Source organism: Ostreococcus lucimarinus, chromosome 13 (assembly GCF_000092065.1).
Source record: "Ostreococcus lucimarinus CCE9901 chromosome 13, complete sequence".
NCBI classification, from domain to species: Eukaryota; Viridiplantae; Chlorophyta; class Mamiellophyceae; order Mamiellales; family Bathycoccaceae; genus Ostreococcus; species Ostreococcus sp. 'lucimarinus'.
Genome location: NC_009367.1, coordinates 404,705 through 427,054, shown reverse-complemented (window position 1 = coordinate 427,054; position 22,350 = coordinate 404,705). Strand labels below are relative to the sequence as shown.

Genomic DNA, 22,350 nt, shown 5'->3' with positions numbered 1-22,350 from the left:
TCTAAGTCGTCTCGTTCACAACATTTCTATATCGTCGCTTTCTATATCGTCGCTTTACTCGTTCAAGTCTCGCGGCGCCCCAGCGGCTCCCTCGACAGCCGCCCCCGCGTCGCGCCGCGCGCGTCGCGCCGCACGCGTTTGCACCCCATCCGTGTCGACTAATCTCTGCCGCGTACCGAACAAAGCGCACACGATTGCGGGCGTTTTCAACGGCTCCCTCCCCGTCATCTCCGGATACACGTCCTTCAAAAAGTAATACGCGTGTCCGGCGATCATTCCTAGCGCATCCGTGATCGGCTGCGATCCGATCAAGGTGGAAAAAATCAGCAACACCCACGGTAAATACGGCGCCGTGAAGTTGAACAACCCCAAAAACGACATCTGCGTCGCCGCGTTTCTCCGTCCCCACACGTACACCATCATAAACGTCAGGCTCGTCCCCAAAAATTGCACGTTGACGAACGGCGCGAACGCCGTCAACAGCGTCCCCCCGAACAGCAGCATGTAAAAGAAATCGCACGACCGTCCCTGAAACGACCCTTCCTCGAGCATTCGACAGTACCGGCTCAGGAAGAACATGTGAAACACGAAGTCGACGCCGAGCGAGCCGAAGAAGAAGAAATTCGTCACCAACCGCCACAGCTCGTACTCTTGAAATATCAGCTTACTGTTGAAGTACACGTTCAGCGGCGAGATCAACTGCGTCGAGTCGCGCGCGCGCGTCGTCAGTCTCCCGCCGTTCGCGCGCGTCGCCCCCTTCGCCGCGCGAATCGAATCTTCGTCGCTCGGCGTCGAATCCAATCGAGCGCTTCCGTCGACGCACCTCGAGCGCGCAGCCCACGGTGACGGCGAACGTCAGCGTGAGGTACATGCGCGTCACCGTCGGCACGCTCGCGTACCACTCCTCGAGCGTGTTCGCCATCGCGCGCGTCGCGCACTGTCGCGAACCGTCGCCGTCGGGACGAGACGAGCGGGACGACGACGACGACACTTTACGACGACGCGCGCGGCGCGACGCGCCATGGGCGGCGGACGCGACAAGCGGAAGAAAGTGGCGAAGAAGCTCGGCAAGGTGAGCGCGGATAAGCGTACGGGGGCGACGAAGACGGCGCTGAAACGAGAGAAGAATGCGGAAAAAAATCACAGACGGCTGGAGAGAGGACTGGTGGAGGATGACATCGACGCTATTTTAGCCGCGATGGCGATAGAGGACGCGCGGCGCGCGGAGGTGGAGGTGGAGAAGGATTGCCCGCGACCGCAGGCGCGAGGACACGCGTCGCTGACGGCGACTGTGGTTGGGAGAGGGAATGAGTTGATTTTGTACGGCGGCGAACGCGTGACGCCGGGGGATGAAAAATGCGTCGTGTACGGTGATTTGTATCGATACGACGTCGACCGCGATCGATGGACGAAGGTATCGAACGCGAAAGGACCGCATCCGAGGTCGGGACATCAGGCGTTGGCGTACGGGGGGTACGTGTACGTGTTCGGGGGAGAGTTTACGTCGCCGAATCAAGAGCGGTTTTTACACCATCGCGACTGCTGGAGATTTGATTTGGAGAGTAACATTTGGGAGGCAATGCCGGCGAAGGGAGGGCCAAGCGCGCGGTCGGGGCATAGGATGGCGATTTGGGGGAAGAAGGCGATCTTATTCGGCGGGTTTTACGACACTGGACGCGAGGTTCGGTATTACAACGACGCGTGGGAGTACGATTTCGAGAAGAGCGAGTGGAAGTGTCGGTGCGCGGGGGGCGAGGGAGCGCTCGGACCGAGTCCGCGCAGCGCGTGTCACGTGGGCGTGCACGATGACGCGTTCATCGTGTACGGAGGGTATTGTAAAAACGTTGACAACGACGGCGACGCCGACGAGGATCGTAGCGAACGCGGGACGACGTTTTCAGACGCTTGGAAGTTAGATTTAAAGACGTGGCGATGGGAAAAGCTGAAGCGACAAGGATTAGCGCCGAGCGCGCGCGCAGGGGCGTCGAGTGCGATGCACGCGTTGAAGAAGCGTTTAGTGTTGTTCGGCGGCGTCGTGGATCACGAGGTCAAGCGCGGCGACGTCATCGTCTCTGAGTTCTTCACCGACGCGTACAACTTGAACATGGAGGCCAAGAAATGGTTCCCTGTCACCTTGTACGGCGAAGATAAGACGAAAACACACAAAGCGGGGAGCTTGGAAGAGGCCGAGCGCGTCGCCGCCGGGGACGTGGTGAACGAAAACTTTAATATTCGCAGCGAGGCGCACCGGGCGGCGATTAAGATTCAAGCTCACTTTCGCGGTTATCAAGTTCGCAAGGCGTACAAGCTATACAAGGTCGGTGGCGTCGTGAGCGAGTTGCTGTACTCACCCGGAAGTGGAGAGGCGCCGCCGAAATCCCTCCCGAAACCTCGCGGACGAATCAACGCCGCCATAGCGATCAAGGCGAATAGCATGTACTTGTTCGGCGGCGTCGTCGAGCTCGGCGACGTAGAAGTTTCCCTCGACGACGTGTGGAAACTCGATCTCGGTAATCGTCCGAAATGGACGTGCATCACACCACTCAGCGACGAAGTGTCCGCACAACTCGCCGGCGGCGGCGCGGAATCCGATTCCGATTCCGACGACGGTTCGGGCTCCGACTCGGCGTGACTGCGAATCCGACGCCCCGTCGATCGACGGCGAAACCCGTCGGCGCGCGCCGCGCGCGCGGCGCCCGCGCCAAAAGTTGTAATATCACGTTACTCAAGCACCCTCGCGAACGCAACCGCGCGCTTCCGCACCGAATCCGTCGAATGTGGTTCTCGCGAGCCAGAGGGGGAAGGAACCGCGAGGACGGGGTCCCGCGCGTCAAACACCGCCGCCTCGCATCGCCGCGAACGCACCGTAAACGCGCCACGCGCGCGTCGGGCGATAGTACGCGTCGTGTTGAAAGCTCAACCGCGCGCGCGCGCGTGGCGCGCGTCGGTGCGCGACGCTCGTCGACGTAACGACCCCGCGGCATTCCGCAAATTCGCGAAATTCGGTGCAAAACCGACGCGGAATGGACACGAATTGGACGCCAGCGACGCCCGCGCGCGCGCGTGCGGACGCACGAATCGCGTCGGATAAGGTGCTGTCGACAAAGGCGTTCGAGGACGCGCGGGTGAAGGATCACCGCGACGTGGAGCGGGAACGCGGGGTGTACCTGCCGCCGAGCGCGGAAGAGGCGGCGACGCACGCGGACAGCGCGCAGCCGAGACTGCTGAGCGAGGATGGGAAATTGGAAAAACTTAAATATTTTGACTCCGAAGTAGACTTGGGATTGGAGTTCGGGGCGGGGGTATCGGGATACTTTTTCGTGCTGCGGGCGTTCGCGTGCTTGTTCTTCGCGGCGTTCGCGTTGAATTTGCCCGCGATGTTCATTAATTACACGAGCACGTATTACGCGTCGCATTACGAAGCGGAGCCTGAAACCGCGACAGCGCCGACGGCGGACGCGCTCAGTGGACGCCCGACGACGTCGTTTCACTCGTGGTTCGTCGATTGGCACTGGGCGAATCCGATGAGCGCGAGCTTGGGGACCGTGGCGCCTGACGATGTGCCGCAACGAGCGTGGGTGCTCGCGGGGACAACGAGTGGGGTGCTGCGGTGGAGCTCCAGTAAGATAGATTTCATTCGATTTTCGGTGGTGATGGATGTCGTGGTGTCCTTGATAATTATATTGAGCGTTCCAGTGATTATGCTTGTGTTGATGCGTACGGAGCGACGGGTCGAGAGAGGGACGGCGACGTTGAAGGATTACACGGTATTAGTTACAGGATTACCAAGCGATGCGACCGATGAAGAAGTGCGATGCTTTTTCGCGCTCAGGTTTGGGACGGTAGCCGACGTCGTGCTCGTAAAGACGGAGTGTATGCAAATCAACGCGCAGCGACGGCGTCGGCGCTTGTTGGAGGATTACGACGAAGCCGAAGCTGCGCTCATCGCCGCAGGTAATCGCGGAGGTGACGGCACGAAGACGGCTATAGAAAACGAGATATTGGCTGTGGATAGGAAATTGAAGCGCAGAAGAGCGCGAACGCGGGCGAAACAGTGTAGTGCTTTCATCACGTTTGAAACCGAAGGCTCAAAGATTGATTGTATATTGCGCAACACGCGCAGTATAATGTCGTACATCTTTGCGTTTCCTAGGAAAGAGCGTTTCCGAGGAAAGCGGAAGTACAGAGTGCGAGATGCTCCCGAACCTGAGGACGTACGATTCGAGAATCTGAATCTCTCGAATCGCTCATGGCGTCGACTCGTCGTGCTATTCTCGTGCTCGGCCGTCGTGCTCTTGTGTTACGGCTTTTTGAAGATGCTCGTGGATGACAAGGAGAAGCTGTGGGAGAACGCAGACATGATGGTCACTACGCTTGCGGACGATGTTGGCATTGTCGTCGCCCACGGTAATCCGGTTGAGCAATTCGAGACGCATAAGAATCAGTTCAGGACAGCATGCAGAGCTCGCTTGGACCAATGCGGCGTGGCTTTTTCCAAGGACAAAACGTACGTTGGCATGCCTTGGGGGGCGCCAATTTACGCTTTCTACGACTACCCCAACGCCACACTCTTAGATCGTCGTTACGCTCAGCAGGATGCGGTTCGTGATTTGACGAATTGCGCCCAAGACACCAACCGTTGTCCGGGAGGTCCGACGATGCAAAACTGTCACGCGTGCTACTGCGCCAGTCTGAAGTACGGCTTAACTTCGGAGGTTGTTCGGGCATACAACAAAGCCATTCGCCACTCGTGCGCGAAATACGTGAACCTCGGTCCAGGAGAGTATTACAACTGGTTGTGGGTGTCGTTTTGCATTACGCTCATGAACGTCCTCCTCGAATGGATTGTGCCCCTCCTCGTCGCCGCAGAACGTTTGCGCACGCGCAGTGCCACGAAGGTGCTCAAGACGAAAATAATCTTCTGGGTGCGATATTTGAACGTCGCGGTTATTTATGGCTTGCTCAACGCCAATTTCTATCACATTGGCAGGTATTTCCCGCTCATCAAGCAAATGTTTGGGCTCAAAGGCGAGTACGCAGATTTCACGAGCGAATGGTTCAACGACGTCGGCTTGGTGTTGTTTTTCGCAATCATGATGAGCGTGACGATACGTATTTTGGCTCGAGTACTTGTAGACATCATCACGCATGTCGGTCGAAAATTCTCCGTGGCGTACTGTCACACGCAAGCAAAGCTGAACAAGGCGTTTGAAGGGCCATCGTTTGACACCGGCGCCAAGTGCGGCGACGTTTGCTTTACGATTATGGCGGCGATGACCTTTTCGAGCGGTATGCCGCTGATATACTTGGTTTTGTCGATGTACTTCGTGTTGGTGTACCTGTACGATTACCGCCTCCTGTTGAAAGTGTGCAAGTTGCCCGAAAGATCGAAGAGCACGCTTCCCATGACGGCGGCGAAGGTGCTTTTCATCTCAGTCTCGATTCACGCTCTCATCGGTCTTTGGATGTTCTCGTACCACTGGACACCTGATTTGGCGAAACCGACGAAAGACTTTGAACATTCGAGTAAGAACAATGCTCCTCCGCTTGCGTATGAGATTGGGGGTGAAATATTAAACCCGCCGCACGACAACGGCGCGCTCACGGCCATCGTGCAAAGCACCGGCGTCGCGACGACGTACTTTCATCAGTATCGCGACGCGACAGTCGGGGCGTTGTCGGCGGGAGATTTCGTCGCTCCACCGCCACGCGTACAGCTGCGTTTCGCAGAACGACCGTTCAGCGAAGCGGGGATGCCGTTCATGGGTATGTTCTTCGCCCTTTTGGGCGTCATGGGTTTGTGGCAAATCGCAGTCGCGTGGCATAACTGGGGCAAGTCGCGTCGAGACATCGCGCGCTCGTGGAAAAACTTACCTCAGTATCACGAAGCCATCATGACCGGGTTAATCGTCGGTTCGGAGACGTACCGTCCCGAATATCAGCCCGATTACGCGTTCTTGTTCGACAAGAGCACTGTCGCGGCGGCCAAAATGAAACTAGGCTCGTACGCGGGAGGCCCCGTGCGCGGCGACTCGGTGAACTCGCGAGACGCGTGGTCGCTCGGACAAGGCGACGACGATGATATCGCGGAGCTGATTCATCATCGTTATGATAACGAACGCGAGTACGACGGTGGCGCGCCTTGGGTGCGTAAGACCGGTTCAAAGATATACGGCGGCGACGCCGCGACCGCGAAGCGAGGCTCTCGCGGCACGCGCCAGCGCGACGGCGGACATTACGGCGTACCAGTGGTCGATGTTCGCGCTTTGGGGGTTGGAAGCGACTACAATCACGTCGAAAACAACGCGTTCGGGCACTCCGACGCGTTCGTCGCGGATGATCATGAGTGGGACTCCGCCTCCGACGCCGACACGCTCGACGACGACGCGTCGACGCAGCGAAGTCAATCCTTTAGCGATTACGAGAACGATGATCAACGATTCGACGGCGCCAGGCGACCGGCATGGCTCGACTAGGACGAAACGTACAGTGTAAGAAAACATAGCGTATTCATAGCGACAATCATAAAACGTGGTCACACTACAAACGCGGTCTGTTCGCGCTCCCTCGCCGGCGCCGCGTAAAAAACTAAACAACATCACGATTCACCATCAACGCGCGCGCGTCATCGGAGCACGAACTTCGAACACTCACTATGAAGTCGATTTCGTTCGATGCCCGTCACGTGCGCGCGCGCCGCGGCGTCGTTTCGTCGTTTCTTCGTTCGCTCGCGCGTCCCGAAGGCCACGTCACTTTAGATAACGTAACCTTTCGCGCTCACCGCGCGCTCGAACCGAGCTTCGCCGTCCCGTCACTTCCCCCCGGGGAAGCGCTGCGGCGTCTTCTTCTTTTGCTCCGGTCGCTTCGTCTTATTCGCCGCCTTGTTCGCGCCGGAGTCGCGCTCAGCCTTGATGAAGCTCCACACGCCGGTGCCTTGCAGCTTATCGGTCGCGCCGACGGCGTACATCGCGCCGTCGGCGGCCGTTTTGATGGTTCAGAAGATGGGCATGACGCGTTCGCGACGTTCGAGCGGGCGCGTAAGTCGACGCTTTTGCGCGACGTCGTGTGCGGCGACGCCGTCGCCGTCGCCGTCGCCGTCGCCGCGGCGCCGCGAAGACGAAGACGAAGACGACGACGAAGACGACGACGAAGACGAAACGAAACGAAACGAAACGAAACAGATGAACAAAAGTATTCAAAACGCTAACCGTCACCAGCGCGACCGACGCGCGACGACGTCGGCCTCACGCGACGGCGACGAGCTCGACGTCGAAGTACAGCGTCGCGTTCGGCGGTATCGCCCCTCCCGCGCCTCGCGCCCCGTACCCGAGCTCCGGCGGGATCACCAACCGTCGCTTCCCTCCCACGCGCATCGCGGGTATCGCGTCGCCGTCGCCGCAGATCCCGAGTCCCCAGCCCTGAATCACCTGCGACGGTTTAAACTGCAGCGGCGCGCCGCGCTCGTAGCTCGAGTCGAACGCGCGTCCGCTCTCCAACCGCCCGACGTAGTGCGCCTTGATGACGCTCGACGCCGTCGGCGTCGCGCCGTCGCCGACGACGGCGTCGCAGAACGCCAGCCCGCGCGCGCCGACGACGAGTTCGTTCGCGCACTCGAGCGTCGGCAGGCCGCGCGCGCGCGCGCCGCGCGGCGCGAGCGCGACCGCGAGCGCGCCCGCGGCGACCGCGGCGCGGCGCGACGCGATGGACGCGTCCGCGTCCGGCGCGCGCGCGGCGGCGACGACGGCGGCGCGCGAGAGCGTCGACGCGAACATTTTTGCGAACGATTGGTGTTGCGCGCGCGAGTGACGCGACGAACGCGACTCGGCGACGCGCGACTTCGCGACGGCCGCGACGCGACGCGCGAGGACGCGACGGCGACGGACGGGACGCGCGCGGGACGCGCGCGGCGCGAGCGGGCGCGCGCGAGGGCTCGATCGGGCGAATCGACGAGGGCGCAACACCCTCGGGGACGCGCGATGGCGTCGCTCGTGCGCGCGATGGTGAACGGCACCGCGGTGGTGAACGCGACGAAGGTGCAAGAGCTGCTGAACGACGTGGACGCGGCGATGGACTGGAAGAACGACCCGCTGAGGTACCTGTGGGCGACGGCGAGCGCGGTGTCGACGTTCATGTGGTTCGGGTTCGCGGGCGATAACTTGCAGTACTATCGCATGAACGGTGGGTTGGCGTACGCGGGCGGGGCGACGAATCGAAGCGTGTGGGCGGAGTCGTTCGGGAAGTCTGGGGTGTTTTTGTTGGCGTATCGAGCGTGCGCGACGGCGGCGTGCGCGTACTACGAAGTGCGAGAGAAAATCGCGCCGCGATTGACGGTGAACGCGGAGACGGAGATGTATGGGTTGGACATGTCGTACTTTTTGAATCTGCACGATTGGACCGTGCACTCGGTGACGCTGTTTTTCTTTTTCGCGACGCTGGCGTCGCTCGCGGGGATGTGTTCGAGAACGGCGACGCACGATCACTACCTCGGCCACAGCGGGCGGTGTAACACGTTGGGACACTGGGTTATGGCGCTGTACACCATCGCTTTCACGATGAGCGTTTCATTTCTCGTCATCGTGCTCTTTGAGGCGGCGTTCGCCCCGCAGTGCGTGCCGTCGAGCGCGAGAGGGAAGTTGACGACGTTTCTCGATCCCGCCTCGCGCCTGTGTTACCTCGAGCCGCAATACATGATAGGGTACTTGGGCAACGTCTTGTTGTTGCTCATCGAGGCCTCTCTCGGGCGATTGGTGTTCCCAAAGTGCTACATGTCGCAGCCGATCTTTTACGCCAGCACGTTTTTCATCATCGGTCAGTTCAACGTCATGGTGCTGAACGGCGACTGGGCGTACCAGTGGACGAATTATTGGCGTCGAGAAACCGTGGTGTACCTGAACGCGTTCTTGTGTCTCGTCATGTTCACTCACTTGGTGTTGGTGAAGTTTTTACGCGCGAATTCGAATTCGAAGCTGGCGAAAAACGTCGAGGAGCGCGTTCCCTTGTTCATGTAAACCCGTAGCAGTCCCGTAGTCTAGTAGCGTGTCGACGACGTCATATTTCAACATTTACATCTACCCCGTTCGATCGATCCCGCTCGTCGCTCGGGCAATACTACTACGCTCAGTCGCGCTTGCTCTTCGCCGCACCCAAAACCTTCTTGCGTTGGCCGAGCATGTACCCGTACAACATCGGAAAGCCCGGCGCGTATCCCGCGAAGAACATGAGCATCGCCGTCGGCAAATGAAACGCAAAGTTCACCGCATTCGGCATCTCGTACGCCAACGGGTTCGTTTTTACCAAATATTTGAACCCGCTGTACGCCAGAAACAGCTCAGAGCTCACGCCTAGCGGGTACAGCACGATGAACAACGTGTATCGACACCACGTCACCGCCCTCGGCACGTCGCCCCGAACGAGCTTAAAAAAGTAAAAGCTATACCGCACGACCTCGGTGACGCCCCAGGCGAGCATGAGCGACGGTACGCCGATTTTCAGCGGTCCGACGACGTCCAGACTCGCCGTGCGCGAGACCGGGGCGAGATGTAAGACGCCCCAGACGACCATCAACCTGCTGCTCACCTGCATCGCGGTGACGAGCACGGGCGATCGCGCGATCCCGCACGCGGCGTGCGCGATCTCGAGCACGGCGGCGGTCTGTGCGAGCGCGAGCGGGCGCTCGACGGCGGCGTAGACGGCGGAGGGGCCGGCGGTGCGGAGCGCGGCGAAGGCGAGGATGAGGACGTAGGACCAGCCGGCGACGAGCGCGGCGTTGTACGACGCGAGGTACGTCTTCGCGAGGGACATCGCCGTGGAGAGATCGTGCGTTGAGTTGCGTGCGTTATTTACGGCGACCGACGACGGGACGTCGCGAGCGGCGAAGTGAGGCTACGGGCGCGGCGAAGGGCGACGCTCAGTCGGCGACGACGCCCTCGAGAGCGCGCGGGATCGATTGATTCGACGCGCGTAAGACGTGCGCGAGCTCTCGCGCGTGCTTGCCGTCGCGCAAGATAGAGAAGAACGTGTGCGATTTGCCTTTGCGTCCGGCGCGACCGGTGCGACCGATTCTGTGGACGTATTCCTCGACGCTCTTCGGAAAGTCGTGGTTGACGACGAGCTTCACGCCGACGACGTCCAAGCCGCGACTGGCAACGTCGGTGCTGATCATGATCGGCGATCGCGCGGCGCGAAATTCTTCGAGGACCCAGTCGCGCTCTTTCTGTTCTTTGTCGCCGTGCAAGCCGAGCGCGGGCCAACCCTCCGAACGGAGTCGACGCGTCAGCTGGTCCACGAGCGCCTTGGTCTCGACGAAGACCAAGATCGAGCTCCCGTCCATCTCTTCTTCTAAAATATCCATGAGTTTAGCGTACTTTGCCTCCGCGTCTTCGACTATGTGCACGATTTGTTCGACGTTTTTCGATGCGAGCAAACCGTCGCCCGCGCCGCCGACGCGCATCTCCACCGGGTCGTTGCGAATAAACTCTCTCGCCACTTCTCGCACCTCCACCGGCCACGTCGCGGTGAACAGGAGCGTTTGGCGATCGCAGCGCGTTTGAGCGATGATTCGACGAATCTGCGGCTCGAAACCCATGTCGAGCATTCGATCTGCCTCGTCTAGGACGACGAACGACGTTCGTCGCAAATTCGTCTGCCCGCCGTCCAAAAAATCAATCAGGCGGCCCGGCGTCGCGACGCAAATCTCGCTCCCTCCTGATTTCAACGCTTTTATTTGCGGACCTTTTGGGACGCCACCGGTAACGCACGCGTGCTTGATCTCGCTCGACGCCGCGAATTTGGCGACCTCGAGTTCGATTTGACTCGCCAACTCTCGAGTCGGCGCGAGCACCAACGCGATCGGCCCCTCCCCCTTCTCCAGCACCGGCTGCGCGTTCACGTGCACGATCGCGGGTAACACGTACGCCAACGTCTTTCCAGACCCCGTCTCCGCGACCGCGATCAAGTCTCGTCCGCTCAGCGCGATCGGCCACGCCTGGCACTGACACGGCGTCGGCGTCGCCAAACCGCGCTCCTTCAAATCGTCCATCACGTACGCCGGGAACGACGCCTCCTCGAACGTCGTCACGATTTTGGGCACATCTGCCCCTCGCACCACGCGCACGCCGCGCGCTCGCATCGCGTCTTCCGTCGCTCTCGCGCTTCGCGCCGTCGTCGACGGGTGCTCAAAGTACAAATTCTTCGAAAACACCTCCCCATCCCTCACCGTCGCGCTCGTTGACGCGTCTGCGTCGCCCGCGCGGCGCACGGCATCCATGGCGATCTCCGTTCGCGCGTCTTCGCGCGCGCGCTTGGCGCTTTCGTACGTTTCTCGAGTCGTCCCCGTCGCGGACGAGTTTTCCACCATCGACGTTTCGCCGTCTTTCGCGCGCGTCGCGCGGCGATTCCGCGCGCCGACGCCGCGCGCGCCCGTTATAAAGCCTTCGCGACGCGCGCGCGCGCCGCGGTCGCGCTCGACGCGACGCGCGCCGCGTCGCCGCGTTTTGAAGCGCTGGAAAGTGTGCTTTTCGCTCGCAGTCGCGCTCGGCGCCGCACAGCGCGACGACGACGCGCGCCCGGACGCTCGCGCGCGCCGCGACGAATCCCCGAGACGACGCCCGAGCGAGCGTCGGCGCCGACGATGCGATCGAGCGCGCGAGGCGTCGCGAGCGCGGCGTTTCGAGCGCTGACGTCACGACCGAAACCATCGAACGCGACGTCGCGAACGAGCGCGGTGAAGCCGCGCGCGATGACGACGGCGACGGAGACGCCGACGGAGGCGCCGAAGACGATATATCTGAAGGATTACGAGCGACCGGCGTACGCGTTCGAAAGGGTGAATTTGGACTTTGAGCTCGGGGAGGCGACGACGACGGTGACGTCGACGATTCGAGTTCGACCGGCGAACGATGCGAATGGGAAATCGTTGTTCCTGAACGGCGATGAATCGGTGGAGTTGGCGGCGATCGAGGTGGACGGCGCGAAATTCACGACGTACGAACGGACGGGGAAGGGGATCACGCTGCGCGCGCTGCCGACGGAGGCGTTTGATTTGCGAGTGACGACGACGATTAAGCCGCAAGAGAACACCGCGCTCGAGGGACTTTATAAGTCGTCTGGGAACTTTTGCACGCAATGCGAGGCGGAAGGTTTCCGACGAATCACGTTTTATCAAGATAGACCGGATGTGATGTCGATATTCACGACGCGCATCACGGCGGATAAGACGAAGTATCCGGTGCTGCTCGGCAACGGAAACTTGGTGGATTCTGGAGATTTGGAGGGTGGTAAGCACTTCACCGTGTGGGAAGATCCGTGGGCAAAACCGTGTTACCTTTTCGCGCTCGTCGCGGGTGATCTCGGGATGGTGGAGGATAAATTCAAGACGATGACGGGCAAAGAAGTGACGCTTCGCATCTTCACCGAGACGCACAACTTGGACAAGTGCGCGCACGCGATGACGAGCTTGATCAAATCCATGAAATGGGACGAAGACACGTATGGTTTGGAGTACGACTTGGAGCTTTTCAACATCGTCGCCGTGGACGATTTCAACATGGGCGCCATGGAGAACAAGTCGCTGAACATTTTCAACTCGCGTCTCGTGTTGGCGACGCCGCAGAGCGCCACGGATGCCGATTACGCCGCCATTGAAGGTGTCGTGGCGCACGAATACTTTCACAACTACACTGGAAACCGTGTGACGTGTCGTGATTGGTTCCAACTGTCCCTCAAGGAAGGGCTGACTGTGTACAGAGACCAAGAGTTCAGCGCGGATATGAACTCGCGAGGCGTCAAGCGCATCGGCGACGTCTCGCGCCTTCGCATGGCGCAATTCGCCCAAGACGCGGGTCCGATGGCGCACCGGATTCGCCCGGGAATCGTACATTAAGATGGATAACTTTTACACCGTGACAGTTTACGAAAAGGGAGCGGAAGTCGTGCGCATGTACGAGACGCTCCTCGGCAAGGATGGGTTCCGCAAGGGGATGGATTTGTACTTTGAACGTCACGACGGTCAAGCGGTGACGACGGAGGATTTCTTCGCCGCCATGTGCGACGCCAACGGTGCGGACTTGTCCACGTTCAAGCCCTGGTACTCCCAAGCGGGTACGCCGCGCGTCACCGCGAACGGGTCTTACGACGCCGCCGCGAAGACGTTCACCCTCGAATGCTCGCAAGTGGTTCCGAAAACGCCCGGTCAAGACTCCAAGGTTCCGGTCTTGTGCCCGATCGCCGTTGGTCTCGTTGGTCCCGACGGTGCAGACATGAACCTCACGATCGACGGCAAATCCCACGGCACGACGGCGGTGCTTCGTTTCGATCAAGCCTCGGCGACGTACACTTTCACCGGCGTCGACGCCAAGCCCGTGCCGAGCATCTTGCGCAACTTCAGCGCGCCCGTGCGTTTGACGACCAACTTGACGCAAGACGACTTGTTGTTCCTCATGGCGAACGACTCGGACGCGTTCAACCGATGGGAGGCTGGGCAGACGCTGCTCAGAAACCTCTGCCTGGATCTGATCAAGGGCGGCGAGCAGTCATTCAAGATGAACGACGCCATCACGGCGGCGATGCGCACGATTCTTTCGGGCGCCAAGGCTGCCGACGCGGACAAGGCGTTCATCGCGCGCGCCATGATGGTGCCTTCCGAGGGCGAGCTGAGCGACATGCTCGAAGAGGGCACGGTGGATCCCGCCGCCGTGCACGCCGCTCGCGACTTTGTCATGAAGACGCTCGCCACGGAGCTTCGCGCTGAGTTGGAAGCCACGGCGCAAGCGAACAGCGCCGCGGTGTATTCGAACGAACCCGCCGATCGCGCCGCGCGATCGCTGAAAAACGCGTGCATCGGATATTTGTCGTATTTGGACGCGCCGGAAATCGCCGCGATGACGTACGAGCGCTACGTCGCCGCGGACAACATGACGGATAAGATTGCCGCCCTGAGCGCGCTCAGCGGCAAAGACTGCGACGAACGCATCAAAGCCATCGATGCGTTTTACGCCGAGTGGTCGCACGACCCGCTCGTCATGAACAAATGGCTCAGCATCCAAGCCGCGTCGTCGCTCCCGAACAACCTCGCCAACGTTCGCGCGCTCGCCGCCGGCTCCGCCTTCGACATCAAGAACCCCAACAAAGTGTACTCCCTCATCGGTGGTTTCTGCGCCTCTCCCACCAACTTTCACGCCATCGACGGCTCCGGTTACGAATTCCTCGCCGACATCGTCCTCGAGCTCGACGATCTCAACGGCCAAGTCGCCTCTCGCATGGTGTCCGCGTTTACGCGTTGGCGCAAATTCGAGCCGACGCGCGCGTCGGCGATGAAGGCGCAGCTCGAGCGCATCGCCGCCAAGACGGGTCTGAGCGAAAACGTCTTCGAGATCGTCTCCAAGTCGCTCGAGTGATCGCGCGACGCGCCTCGGTTTCAACGCTAAGACCGCGCATTCGTTCCTTCGCGTCTCCGTCCCTCTCGCGCGTTCGCTCGCGGCGTCGCCCGTCGTCCATCGCCGCGCCATCGCGCGCCACTCCGCGCCCCTGCCGCGCGCGCGCGGCGCGCACGGCGACGCCCGGGTCGAGCGCGCATGCCGCCTCCCTCCCGCGTCCCTGCCGACGCCGATCGCGCGCGCGCGCGCCGCGAAACGCGCCGCGACGCTTCGTCGTCGGCGACCGACCGACCGCCGTCGTTCGCGCGTTCCCTCCGCGTCGGCATCGCGAGCGGCGCGTGCGCCGGCATCGCGTGCCAGCTCGTGCTGTTCCCGCTGAACACGCTCAAGACGCGCGCGCAGGCGGGCGGGCGATTGACCGCGGACCGGCTGTACGGCGGCGTCGCGGCGGAGCTGCTCGGCGCGGCGCCGGGCACCGCGTTGTTCATGTCGGCGTACGAGTGCGCGAAGAGCACGCTCGGGTTGGACCCGTCGATCGCGGCGATGCTCGGCGCGCTGGCGTCGAGCGCGGTGCTGGCGCCGATGGAGCTGATCGCGCGGCGAATGCAAGTGTCGCGGTTGAGCCTGGCGACGGCGGCGAGGCTGTCGGCGAGACGAGGAGAGCTGTTCGCGGGATTCGGAAGCTTTCTGGCGAGGGAACTGCCGTTCGACACGATCCAGATGAGCGCGTTCGAGGCGATGAAACGAGCGACGCTGGCGATCGAGGGCGCGGCGGCGGACGAGAGCGGGAAGAAGACGAAGAAGAAGAGAGCGCTGGGGAAGCGACAGACGGCGATCATCGGCGGCGTCGCGGGCGGTCTCACGGGATTGGTGACGACGCCGTTTGACGTCTCGCGCACGGCGCACGTGTGCGCGTCTTCGATGGGAATCGATCTCAAGACGCATCCAAAGGGATTGGCGGGGTTGAAACGACTGAAGGAGAGGTTCGGGATGTCGTTTTTCTTTCGCGGCGCGGCGCCGCGCGCGCTGGAAATCGGTTTGGGCGGGGTGATTTACTTCACCGTCATCGAAACCACGAGGAGGTACTTTGAGTCGTCGTCCAGAGAGACGAAAGACGCGAAGGTTTTGAAAACCGTGTAGTCGCGTCGCGCTTCGAAGCGAGGCGCGTCGTGTTTAACGTTATTGTGCAGTTGTGATTGATTTGTTGTTGTTTACCGCTACGAGACGCCCCGAAGGTTGTCCGCGCCGCGTCCATCTACGACTACGCCTACGACTAATCAGTACTGCTCCGCGAACACGACGTCATCGCTGCGATAGTTCTTCTTCTTCTTCTTCAGTCTCACGTTCAGGATCAAGTGCACTTTGCGATTGAGCGCGCGCTCGAGCATCGCTCTGGCGTTGATGCCGATTCGCCCGACGACTTCGCCCGACTTTCCGACGACTATTTTCCTCTGCGACGCGGTGTCGACTAAAATATTTTGCTCTATGCGCGCGTCACCGTTTCTAAAGTCTTCCCACGAGACGTGCGCGATGTCGATGCCGTACGGTAAATCTTCGTGCACGCCGTCGTACACGCTCTCGCGCACGATTTCCAGCGCCCTCTGCGCCGGCGTCATATCGCTCGTCGACGTCGCGTCGAACTCCCACGGCGCCTCCCGAGCGCCGGCGACGATGTGATCCATCAGCGCTCTCGTTCCCGCCCCCGTGAGCGCGCTGACGGGAAACACGCGCGCGAATTCAAAATCCCCCGCGGCGCGGAAATCGTCCACCATCTTCGTCAACCCCGCGCGTCGCTCCTTCGGAATCTTATCAACCTTATTCAGCACCAGCACCGCCTCCGGCGGCGCGCGCATCTCCCCCAGCGCCGCTCGCGTCTTTCGCACCGCCTCCAGCACGCGCAAATCCCGTCGCTCCAACTGTCTCGCCGCGTCCACGACGAAGACCAACGCGTCGCACTCGCTCGCCAGCGCCGTCGCGTCCTCCACCTTTCTCGCGTGCGCCGCGTTCCTGTAGTGCTCGCGCCCCACGATCCCCGGCGCGTCCACGAACACCACCTGCGCGTCCCCGACCGTGCGCACCCCCAGCGCGCGCGTCCGCGTCGTGTTCGTCTTTCGACTCACCGCGCTCACCGCGTCGCCGACGAGCGCGCACGCCAGCGCGCTCTTCCCCGCGTTCGGCGCGCCCAGCACGCCGACCCGCGACAACTTTTCGACGCGACGCGCGCCGTCGTCGCGGTACGCGCCGTCGCGCGCGTCCGCGCGCGCCGTCGCGTCCCACGCGCGCGCTCGCCGCGCCGCCGCCGCCGCCGCCGCGCGCGTCGACCGCGCGATCGCCGCCGCCACCGCCGCGCGTCGACGCTTCGACTCCAGGTACGACGACGACGGCGCGCACCGCGACGACGTCGTCCCGTCGCACGCGCCGCGCGCGCGCGCGCCGCGACGCCACCGCGACGCCGGCATCGACGACGACGTCGATTCGCGCCCTTCGCCGCCGCCGACGCGCGGCGCGGCGTCCGCGACCGCCGACGCGCCGCGCGCGGGTCGCGACGCGTTCGACGCGCCCGCGACGACGCGACGAAGCGCGCGCGACGCCGACATCGCGACGCACGAACGCGAATCGATTCGATCCTCGCGCGGCACTGTGCCGCGCGCGTCGACCGCGCCGCGATGCGCGTCGCGCGCGCGGACGTCGCGACGACGAGCGAAGACGCCGCGACGACGGCGACGACCTCGATCGACGCGGCGAAACCGCCCTCGACGGCGACGCGGCGCCGCGAGCTGGACAAAGCCGAGAAGAAGGCGCGGCGAATGGCCGAGATCGACGCGTTCTTGCGAGCGCGCGAAGTCGCCGCGGCGCGCGAAGACGCGTCGCGGGATGACGCGGACGGCGACGCGTCGAACGGCGCGGCTCGACGACGCGAAAACGAAAAGAAAAAGAAACCGACCGCCGCGGCCGACGGCGTCGCCGCCGCGGCCGACGGCGCGCGCGTCTCGCGCGAGTGGTTCGCCGCCTTCGCCGTCGTCGCGTTCTTCGCCGTCGTCGGCGGCGCGTATTCCTTGTATTCTTTCGTCGCGCGCGTGGCGTCGCGCGCGTTCGCGTCGTAGCGTCGTCAGGCGTCGCGCGCGTTCGCGTCGTAGCGTTGGCAACGACCAAACGAAAATCCGCGCCCATCGGTTCCCGACTCGTCGCGCGTTCCGAGACCGCCGAGAATCGGCGCGTTCCGATACCGCCGAGGATCGAATCGACGAAAATCGACGCGGCGCGTCGCCGCGCGAGCGGTCGCGGTCGACGCCGCGCCGCAGTTCGCGACGTGCGCTCGGGGTGGGCGTCTCCGGACAGTCGGCGCGGCCACCTCGCGCGCGACGTCCGAGACGCGCGCGGGCGCATGTGCCTGATCACGGACGAACACGGGAACGCGCTTCCGGCGCTCGCGCGGTCGCCGGCGATGGGAACGTCGTCGAGCCGGGTGAAGGTGCCCTCGCCGCGGCGAGACGCGGCGGCGCGACGGGACGTCGCGAGCGCGCCGGCGTCGCCGCGCCGCGCGCGACGCGCGCCGAAGCGCGAGGACGCGAACGCGCGCGTCGAGTTTCGTCCGCGCGCGGTCTCGCGCGACGCGCGAAAGCACCGGCGCGCGAAGAGCGAAGAGGCGCGCGCGCGGGACGTCCCGAGACGAGAACGAGAACGAGAACGAGAACGCGCGGGGACGCTTTTCCAAGATTTCGACGCGCTCGGGATCGAACGGCGCGACGATTCGTCGGAATCGTCGCGCGCGGACGAGGGCGAACGACGCGCGAAGCCTCGCGTGGGTTACGCCTCGGTGGCGCCGATGAAGGAAATTCTACAGACCCGCGGGGGCTCCGCGCTCGAGGCGCTCGGGATTTTATTTCGAGATTCCGATCGAGAATTCGAGCGCGCGGCGGCGACGACGACGCCGTCGAGCGATGATTATTCTCGTCGTCTATCCTCGCGAGACGCGCTGTGATGCGGACCGGTCGCGCGTCGGCGAAACATTTTTTGAGTGAAATTTGGTCGGAACGGCGAGGACGCCGTCGAGGTCGGCGTCCCGTCGCGAACTCGCGACGCGCTCACGAAACCATCCCGCGATGCACCCACGAAACCATTCTTTTGTAACAACAGCGCGCTACGAGATCCACGCGCGTTCGCGCCATCCGCGCGATCGATCGCGTCTTTAAAGAACCGCTCGCGATCAACCGAACGCGATTCTCGCCGCGACGGCGACCGCCGCGAAACCGAGGGACGCGCCCGCGCCCATCGCGAACGCCGACCCGATCTGCGTCCCGATTCCCTCGCGCGCGGACGCGCCTGGATCGTCCGCTAAAAATTCCGTCGCGGGGCGCGGCGCGCCGACCGCGGAGGTTTCGCCGGTGCGAGGATTCCAAAAGTACACGCGCCGCGTCTCGCGGTCCACCACCGGTCGCCAAGGATTGGCGTCCGACGACGACGACGACGACGCGACGTCGCTCGAGTCGCGGCGGACGACGTCTTTGCCCGCGCCGGACGCGAACGCGCGCGCGTCGGCGACGCGCGGGACGAGGCGCGCGAGGCGACGGAGGGGCGGGGACATCGCGCGCGCGAGGCGAAGTGACGCGAGGGACGCGGCGCGGCGCGAACTATACCGGTGCGTTGACGATGACAAATTGTCGTTAATACGCCTGCGCCTGGGTGTTGGCCAACACGGCTTGCGTGAGGGCGGTGGTCTTGGACAGCAAGGCTTTGGTCTTTTCGATGATTTGCTCGTTGACGGATTTCTTCTCGACGTGCACGTGCACGAAGCCGGCTTCGGAATCGATTCGCGCGTTGAGCTTACTGCCGCGGATGAGAGTCGCGATGGTGGCCTCGACGTCGGCGGCGGGCATACCGAGCATTTGCGCCAAGTTGGCGATGTCGATGCGCTTGTTCACCTTGCAGTAGTTTTCGATGACGTACTGTCGAGCGTTTTCGTCAAACGCGTCCTTGCAGCCGATTAAAAAGAAATCCTTTTCAATCATCGCGTCGCACTTCTTCAGCATCTCTTGCGTCTTGGAGAAGTCGTAGTCGACGAAGGCCGCGACGACGAAGTCGAGCGCGGGATCGTCGTACACGTCGCTCTGGATAATCTTCACTAAGTCTTTGAGCATGTTGCGGCGCTTCTTGTTGGCGACGATGGCGACGGCGAGGTAACGCAACAAATGCGGCGCCTCTTGTTGCACCGCTTGCATGTATCGCTCCTGGAACAACACGTCGATGATCAAGTTGCGACCGTTCGGGTGGTTGAAGAAGACGAACAGGGCGTAATGCAACAACCACGCGCGCTGCTTCATCTTGACGAGGTTGCTCGTGCTCGCGTTGCTCTCCAACGCGTCTCGCAACCTATTCATGTCGTCCAGAGCCCCGCCCCAGTTCCGCAACAAAATGTCCGCCGCGAACTTCCCCCACAGCGCGCTCTCGCACCGCTCGTTGTCCGCGCTCAACAACTGCACCGCGCCCAAGTGCTCCGAGGCGTTTTCGTAATCGCCGCACTCGTACTCAAACTTGGCAAACTTGTACAGCGCGTCCACGTCCGCGCTCGTCACCCCGTGATTATCCTCCGCGAACTTCGCGTTCGCCGCCTTATCCCGTCGCAAGTTCTTGATCAGCGCCCCATCGCTCGCGAACTTCACCGCCCGCGCCGCCGCCTTCCCCAGCGCCGCGTGCGCCTCCACCGTCGCGTCCCGCCTCGCCTTCGCCTCCGCCGCCGATCCCGACCCGCTCGCCTCCGCGCGCGCCTCCTCCGCCCAATCGCACATCTTCGTCTTCACCAGCGTCGCCAGCTTCGCCTCTCGCAGCGACTTCGCATCGTGCGTGCCCTCCGCGAGCGCGAACTCCAGCAGCGGCAGCGTCAGGTGCGCGTCCAGCCGCGCCGCGATCTGCGTCGTCGTCCCGCGCTCCGTCAGTCCTCGCGCTCGACCGCGGCGCGTCGGCCCTTCGCGTCCGCGACGCGTTCGCGATGCGTTACTCTTCGCCCGCGTCCTCGCGCGTCCGCCGCCGTCGCGCGCGCCGCGTCGCCGTCGCGATCGCGCAAACCCTGCCGCCGCCGCGTCGCCGCGTTCGCGTTCGCCGTCCGCTCGTCGCGTCGCCGCCCGTCGTCTCCCGTCGTCTCCCGTCGCGCGTCGCGTCGCGCTCGCGTCGCGTCGCGTCGCACCGTCGACGTCAGGTCGCGCATCGCGCGTCGCCGTGTCGCGCGCGCGCCGTCGATCGCGCGATCCGTCGGCGCTAATTAAATCACACCGCCCGTATTGAAGCACCGCGCAAACAGCGCGCTGACTGCGCCTCCATACGTCGTATTCGAGAACGAATTCGTTCGAGACGTCGACGCGCGGGCGTCGAAAATGTCGTCTGTACTGTTTACGCACATACGGTCGGTCGCCCCGCCGCCACGCGCCGCCGCGTCCCGGTAACGCGTCACATGGCGCTCGCGCCCGGCGCGTACCGCGCGCGCGAGCGCGCGCCCGCGCGCGATGGCCACGACGCGGCGCGCGCGACGGTCGCGTTCGATCCGGCGCGTCGCGCGGCGACGCCCGCGATCGACGCAAACGCGCCGACAGCGACCGACGCGAAAGCGGATAACGCGCGCGCGGGACGCGCGGCGACGGCGTGGCGACCGCGCGCGAAGCCGCCGCGCGCGCGACCGCTGAGGTTCGAGATGGACGCGACGCGACGGGAGGTGGCGAGCGAACGGGCGTATGCGCTCAGCGCGCGGTTCGCGGCGCGCGTGGCGTGGTGCTGCCAGGAGGGATGTTATCCGCACAAGGATCATCACGTGAATCAGGACGCGTGCGCGACGTGGGAGGGAAGGGAGATGGCGCACGAGGAGGCGGTGATCGATGGGGAGGGAAACGATGCGGTGGCGCGGCGAGAGACGGGACGGGTGCTGGTGGGGGTGTTCGATGGGCACGGGAAGCACGGGGAGGAGTGCGCGCAAATCGCGCGGGCGACGTTCGCGGAGACGCTGGCGAGGGAGACGCGGGGAGGCGCGGCGCTGAGGGATGGGTACGCGCGGACGTTCGAGGCGGTGAACGCGGTGGTGTGCAAAGAGATGGGGGAGAACGCGTCGTTTTCGGGGTCGACGGCGATCACGGCGCTGTTTGATGACGAAGGCGTGGTGCGCGTGGGAAACGTCGGGGATTCGCGATGCGTCGTCGGCGTCGAGCGCGCGGCGGGCGTCGCGGTCGGGAATCGACACACGAGGCGATGGGAGGTGAGAGATTTGACGCATGATCAGACGTGCTTTCGCGCGGACGAGCGCGCGCGGATGAAAGCGGAGGCGACGTCGCCGATGACGTTCGCCACCATCGGCATGGTTTTGGGCGAAACCGAGGCGCACGAGGACTTTGGCGACGGCGAACCGGGTTCGGACGAGGAATATTGCGACGACCCGCCGCGCGTTTTCATGGCTGGTTATCGTTTTCCCGGATGCGCGTTCACTCGCTCGATCGGTGACACCGTGGGGAAGTCGCTCGGCGTGAGCGCGACGCCCGAGATGAGCGAGTTTGACTTGAACGCCGAGCCGTCGACGCGGTGCGTCGTCGTCGCCTCCGACGGCGTGTTCGAGTTCATGTCCAGCGCGGAAACGATGGCGATCGCGGAGAAATTTTACGAGGAGAACATGCCCGGTGCCGCCGAACGCGCCGCGCACGCCATCGTGCGCGCCGCGTTCTCGCGTTGGCAAGAGCACGACGAGCGAGCCGACGACATCACCGCCGTGGTGACGTTTATTTATCCGCTCGACTCCGACACGTCCACGGCGACGGTGGTGGTGAACGACATGGACGATGCGCTTAATAAACTCTTGTTGTAGACTAGACTGCGTGCGCGCGCGATTCTTTCTTAATACCGATATTATAAGCGTTATCGCTAAGCGAGACACCACCGCGCTTCGGCGTTCGACGTTCCGATGAATAGAATTAAAATTCGTTTGAGCTACTGATGATGAACGATC

General features: G+C 63.0%; 15 protein-coding genes across 15 annotated transcripts; 7 read left to right on the top strand and 8 right to left on the bottom strand.

Moving 5' to 3' along the window:
* Positions 1 to 54: 54 nt before the first annotated feature.
* Positions 55 to 922, bottom strand: OSTLU_27234 (predicted protein; the record flags this gene model as incomplete). Its single annotated transcript, XM_001420963.1, has 2 exons — positions 55 to 699; positions 824 to 922. The coding sequence occupies 2 exons, from the start codon at positions 920 to 922 to the stop codon at positions 55 to 57; spliced, it is 744 nt and encodes a 247-aa protein (XP_001421000.1).
* Positions 923 to 992: 70 nt separating this feature from the next.
* On the top strand, positions 993 to 2,632 carry OSTLU_27233 (predicted protein; the record flags this gene model as incomplete). Its single annotated transcript, XM_001421111.1, has 1 exon — positions 993 to 2,632. Exon 1 carries the CDS (start codon positions 1,022 to 1,024, stop codon positions 2,630 to 2,632), a length of 1,611 nt encoding a protein of 536 aa, XP_001421148.1. The 5' UTR covers positions 993 to 1,021.
* Positions 2,633 to 3,023: 391 nt separating this feature from the next.
* Positions 3,024 to 6,489, top strand: OSTLU_27232 (predicted protein; the record flags this gene model as incomplete). Its single annotated transcript, XM_001421110.1, has 1 exon — positions 3,024 to 6,489. One exon carries the CDS (start codon positions 3,024 to 3,026, stop codon positions 6,474 to 6,476), a length of 3,453 nt encoding a protein of 1,150 aa, XP_001421147.1. The 3' UTR covers positions 6,477 to 6,489.
* Positions 6,490 to 6,811: 322 nt separating this feature from the next.
* OSTLU_27231 (predicted protein) lies at positions 6,812 to 7,048 on the bottom strand (the record flags this gene model as incomplete). Its single annotated transcript, XM_001420962.1, has 1 exon — positions 6,812 to 7,048. Exon 1 carries the CDS (start codon positions 6,965 to 6,967, stop codon positions 6,812 to 6,814), a length of 156 nt encoding a protein of 51 aa, XP_001420999.1. The 5' UTR covers positions 6,968 to 7,048.
* Positions 7,049 to 7,244: 196 nt separating this feature from the next.
* On the bottom strand, positions 7,245 to 7,772 carry FBP16-2_13 (peptidyl-prolyl cis-trans isomerase, FKBP-type; the record flags this gene model as incomplete). Its single annotated transcript, XM_001420961.1, has 1 exon — positions 7,245 to 7,772. The coding sequence occupies one exon, from the start codon at positions 7,770 to 7,772 to the stop codon at positions 7,245 to 7,247; it is 528 nt and encodes a 175-aa protein (XP_001420998.1).
* Positions 7,773 to 7,976: 204 nt separating this feature from the next.
* Positions 7,977 to 9,008, top strand: OSTLU_27229 (predicted protein; the record flags this gene model as incomplete). Its single annotated transcript, XM_001421109.1, has 1 exon — positions 7,977 to 9,008. One exon carries the CDS (start codon positions 7,977 to 7,979, stop codon positions 9,006 to 9,008), a length of 1,032 nt encoding a protein of 343 aa, XP_001421146.1.
* A 109-nt stretch (positions 9,009 to 9,117) lies between these two features.
* Positions 9,118 to 9,801, bottom strand: OSTLU_13214 (predicted protein; the record flags this gene model as incomplete). Its single annotated transcript, XM_001420960.1, has 1 exon — positions 9,118 to 9,801. The coding sequence occupies one exon, from the start codon at positions 9,799 to 9,801 to the stop codon at positions 9,118 to 9,120; it is 684 nt and encodes a 227-aa protein (XP_001420997.1).
* Positions 9,802 to 9,907: 106 nt separating this feature from the next.
* Positions 9,908 to 11,266, bottom strand: OSTLU_27227 (predicted protein; the record flags this gene model as incomplete). Its single annotated transcript, XM_001420959.1, has 1 exon — positions 9,908 to 11,266. One exon carries the CDS (start codon positions 11,264 to 11,266, stop codon positions 9,908 to 9,910), a length of 1,359 nt encoding a protein of 452 aa, XP_001420996.1.
* A 471-nt stretch (positions 11,267 to 11,737) lies between these two features.
* Positions 11,738 to 14,400, top strand: OSTLU_19807 (predicted protein; the record flags this gene model as incomplete). The annotated part of the gene is made up of 2 exons (XM_001421108.1): positions 11,738 to 12,871; positions 12,918 to 14,400. The coding sequence occupies 2 exons, from the start codon at positions 11,738 to 11,740 to the stop codon at positions 14,391 to 14,393; spliced, it is 2,610 nt and encodes an 869-aa protein (XP_001421145.1). The 3' UTR covers positions 14,394 to 14,400.
* Positions 14,401 to 14,570: 170 nt separating this feature from the next.
* Positions 14,571 to 15,512, top strand: OSTLU_89011 (MC family transporter; the record flags this gene model as incomplete). The annotated part of the gene is made up of 1 exon (XM_001421107.1): positions 14,571 to 15,512. One exon carries the CDS (start codon positions 14,571 to 14,573, stop codon positions 15,510 to 15,512), a length of 942 nt encoding a protein of 313 aa, XP_001421144.1.
* Positions 15,513 to 15,706: 194 nt separating this feature from the next.
* On the bottom strand, positions 15,707 to 16,567 carry OSTLU_5777 (predicted protein; the record flags this gene model as incomplete). Its single annotated transcript, XM_001420958.1, has 1 exon — positions 15,707 to 16,567. A coding segment is annotated over one exon (861 nt), but the record flags the coding sequence as incomplete, so codon positions are not given.
* A 471-nt stretch (positions 16,568 to 17,038) lies between these two features.
* OSTLU_27222 (predicted protein) lies at positions 17,039 to 17,972 on the top strand (the record flags this gene model as incomplete). Its single annotated transcript, XM_001421106.1, has 1 exon — positions 17,039 to 17,972. The coding sequence occupies one exon, from the start codon at positions 17,039 to 17,041 to the stop codon at positions 17,474 to 17,476; it is 438 nt and encodes a 145-aa protein (XP_001421143.1). The 3' UTR covers positions 17,477 to 17,972.
* A 607-nt stretch (positions 17,973 to 18,579) lies between these two features.
* On the bottom strand, positions 18,580 to 18,957 carry OSTLU_27221 (predicted protein; the record flags this gene model as incomplete). Its single annotated transcript, XM_001420957.1, has 1 exon — positions 18,580 to 18,957. One exon carries the CDS (start codon positions 18,955 to 18,957, stop codon positions 18,580 to 18,582), a length of 378 nt encoding a protein of 125 aa, XP_001420994.1.
* A 79-nt stretch (positions 18,958 to 19,036) lies between these two features.
* On the bottom strand, positions 19,037 to 20,574 carry OSTLU_27220 (predicted protein; the record flags this gene model as incomplete). The annotated part of the gene is made up of 2 exons (XM_001420956.1): positions 19,037 to 20,278; positions 20,554 to 20,574. 2 exons carry the CDS (start codon positions 20,572 to 20,574, stop codon positions 19,037 to 19,039), a joined length of 1,263 nt encoding a protein of 420 aa, XP_001420993.1.
* Positions 20,575 to 21,054: 480 nt separating this feature from the next.
* On the top strand, positions 21,055 to 22,209 carry OSTLU_27219 (predicted protein; the record flags this gene model as incomplete). The annotated part of the gene is made up of 1 exon (XM_001421105.1): positions 21,055 to 22,209. One exon carries the CDS (start codon positions 21,055 to 21,057, stop codon positions 22,207 to 22,209), a length of 1,155 nt encoding a protein of 384 aa, XP_001421142.1.
* Positions 22,210 to 22,350: the final 141 nt, after the last annotated feature.